This window comes from Henckelia pumila, chromosome 3 (genome assembly GCF_033568475.1).
Source record: "Henckelia pumila isolate YLH828 chromosome 3, ASM3356847v2, whole genome shotgun sequence".
Lineage (NCBI taxonomy): Eukaryota > Viridiplantae > Streptophyta > Magnoliopsida > Lamiales > Gesneriaceae > Henckelia > Henckelia pumila.
In genome coordinates this window covers 53,545,316-53,546,994 of record NC_133122.1, presented here as the reverse complement: position 1 = coordinate 53,546,994, position 1,679 = coordinate 53,545,316, and the positions used below count along the sequence as shown (strand labels likewise).

The following is a 1,679-nucleotide window of genomic DNA, read 5'->3' as shown; positions in this document are numbered from 1 at the left end:
AGCTTCCGAAGATCCTGATCTGCCACGTGTCAAAATATCACTTGTTGACTCCGGATAGGGGTGATCGGAGCTTCCGGTCCTGATCGAAGCTTCCGATCCAACCACACGTCATGCCTGACGTAATAACATCGGTGCCTCCGATCACTCATCGGAGCTTCCGATCCTGTTCGGAGCTTCCGATCGTGCCTTCGGAGCTTCCGATCCGTCCGATGCCTAATTCAATTAATTAGCATTAATCCTTTAATTACTCAATTAGGGCACGGGCTACTACAATAATTTTTTATAGAATAAGGCTGTAAACCCATCTGGCCCTGGTGATTTTGAAGGGTGCATCTCAAACATTACTTTTCGAATTTCCTCCGCCGTGAAAGGGGTGCATAGGATATCATTCATATGATTGTTCACTATTGGATTGATAAACTCCAACACTGATTCAATATCCGACTGTGAAGGATTGGAAGAGGCAAAAAGAGATGAAAAATAATCTGTCGTAATGCCAACCATATTGGGCTCATCATCAAACCACTCACCGAGTGAATTAAATAACCCCTTAATGAGTTTATTCTGACATCTAGTTGAGGCAGATGAGTGGAAAAACTTCGTATTCCGATCCCCCTGGCTCAGCCAATTAACCCGACTACGCTGTTTCCAGTGAATTTCTTCTTGATCATAAAGTTTCTCGATTTCTTTCTCCAATGCCAAAATCCGATTATAATTATCTTTAGCAAAAGACGAACACTGAAGCCAGTTAAGCTCATCACGCAATAACTTAATTTTCTTCCCCAGGTTGTTAAATCTTTGCCCAGCCCAAATAGAAAGGTCCCTACTGAACCTTGAGAGAATAGCTGGATGATCTGGAAGACCTCGAGACTTGTCCCAACATTGTTGGACATATTGAACAAAATCTTATTCCAAAAGCCATTTGTGCTCAAAAGTGAAACGCCTTGGTTTTAACCTTAGATTCCTGGAAAAATGCAGATTCTGCTTCAAAACTATTGGACGGTGGTCTGAGCCAAAGAATTCTAAGTTCTCCACCGACACTATAGGAAACCGAAGGCGCCACTCCAAATTACAAACAAAACGGTCCAATCTGGAAAAAATAAGATCTTCACCTTTGCGTTTATTACTCCAAGTGAAAGGGTCACCAATACAAGATAAGTCTTGAAGGCCACAATCAACAAGCGCATCCGCAAAATCCTTCATTTGAGGTAACGGTCTAACCAAACCACCCATCTTTTCCGATTCAAATAAGATCTCATTAAAGTCACCACCTACTAGCCATGGAAGCTGTTGGAGCTCATGAATACCATAGATTCTTCGTAAGAGTTCCCATGACGAAGAATGAAAAGAAGCCTCCGGGTTACCGTAGAACCCTGTGAACCTCCACTGTAAAGATTCCTGAGTAATAACACAGTCAATGTGCCCCTTAGAATAAGATTTAATAGATATATCTACCGAATCTCGCCACAAAAGCAACAAACCCCCCTACGGCGATCACAATCCACAGAAAAACAACCATCAAACTGAAAACCACGGAGCCACTGCCGACACTGATGAGATAATAACTTGGTTTCAGAAATAAATAAAAACGATGGGTTACTTACGACGATAAGACGCCGGAGTTCCCGGATTGCACGTGGGTTCCCAAGCCCCCGTGCATTCCAAGCCAATAAATTCAT

The 1,679-nt window shown here is 42.6% G+C and overlaps 1 protein-coding gene across 1 annotated transcript; it reads right to left on the bottom strand.

Moving 5' to 3' along the window:
• Nucleotides 1-267: 267 nt before the first annotated feature.
• Nucleotides 268-1,679, bottom strand: LOC140888736 (uncharacterized). Its single transcript, XM_073296436.1, has 3 exons — nucleotides 1,482-1,679; nucleotides 1,113-1,398; nucleotides 268-905 (listed from the first exon to the last, which is right to left on the bottom strand). The coding sequence occupies exons 1-3, from the start codon at nucleotides 1,677-1,679 to the stop codon at nucleotides 268-270; spliced, it is 1,122 nt and encodes a 373-aa protein (XP_073152537.1).

Bases quoted from the DNA above. Each gene is read 5' to 3' on its own strand.
- LOC140888736 (XM_073296436.1), bottom strand. From the start codon at position 1,679: ATGAATTTATTGGCTTGGAATGCACGGGGGCTTGGGAACCCACGTGCA. The intron at 1,399-1,481 runs GTTTGTTGCTTT...GTTATTACTCAG, and splicing joins ATTGTGATCGCCGTAGGGGG to GAATCTTTACAGTGGAGGTT. The intron at 906-1,112 runs GTGAAGATCTTA...TTTTGGAATAAG, and splicing joins TTGGAGTAATAAACGCAAAG to ATTTTGTTCAATATGTCCAA.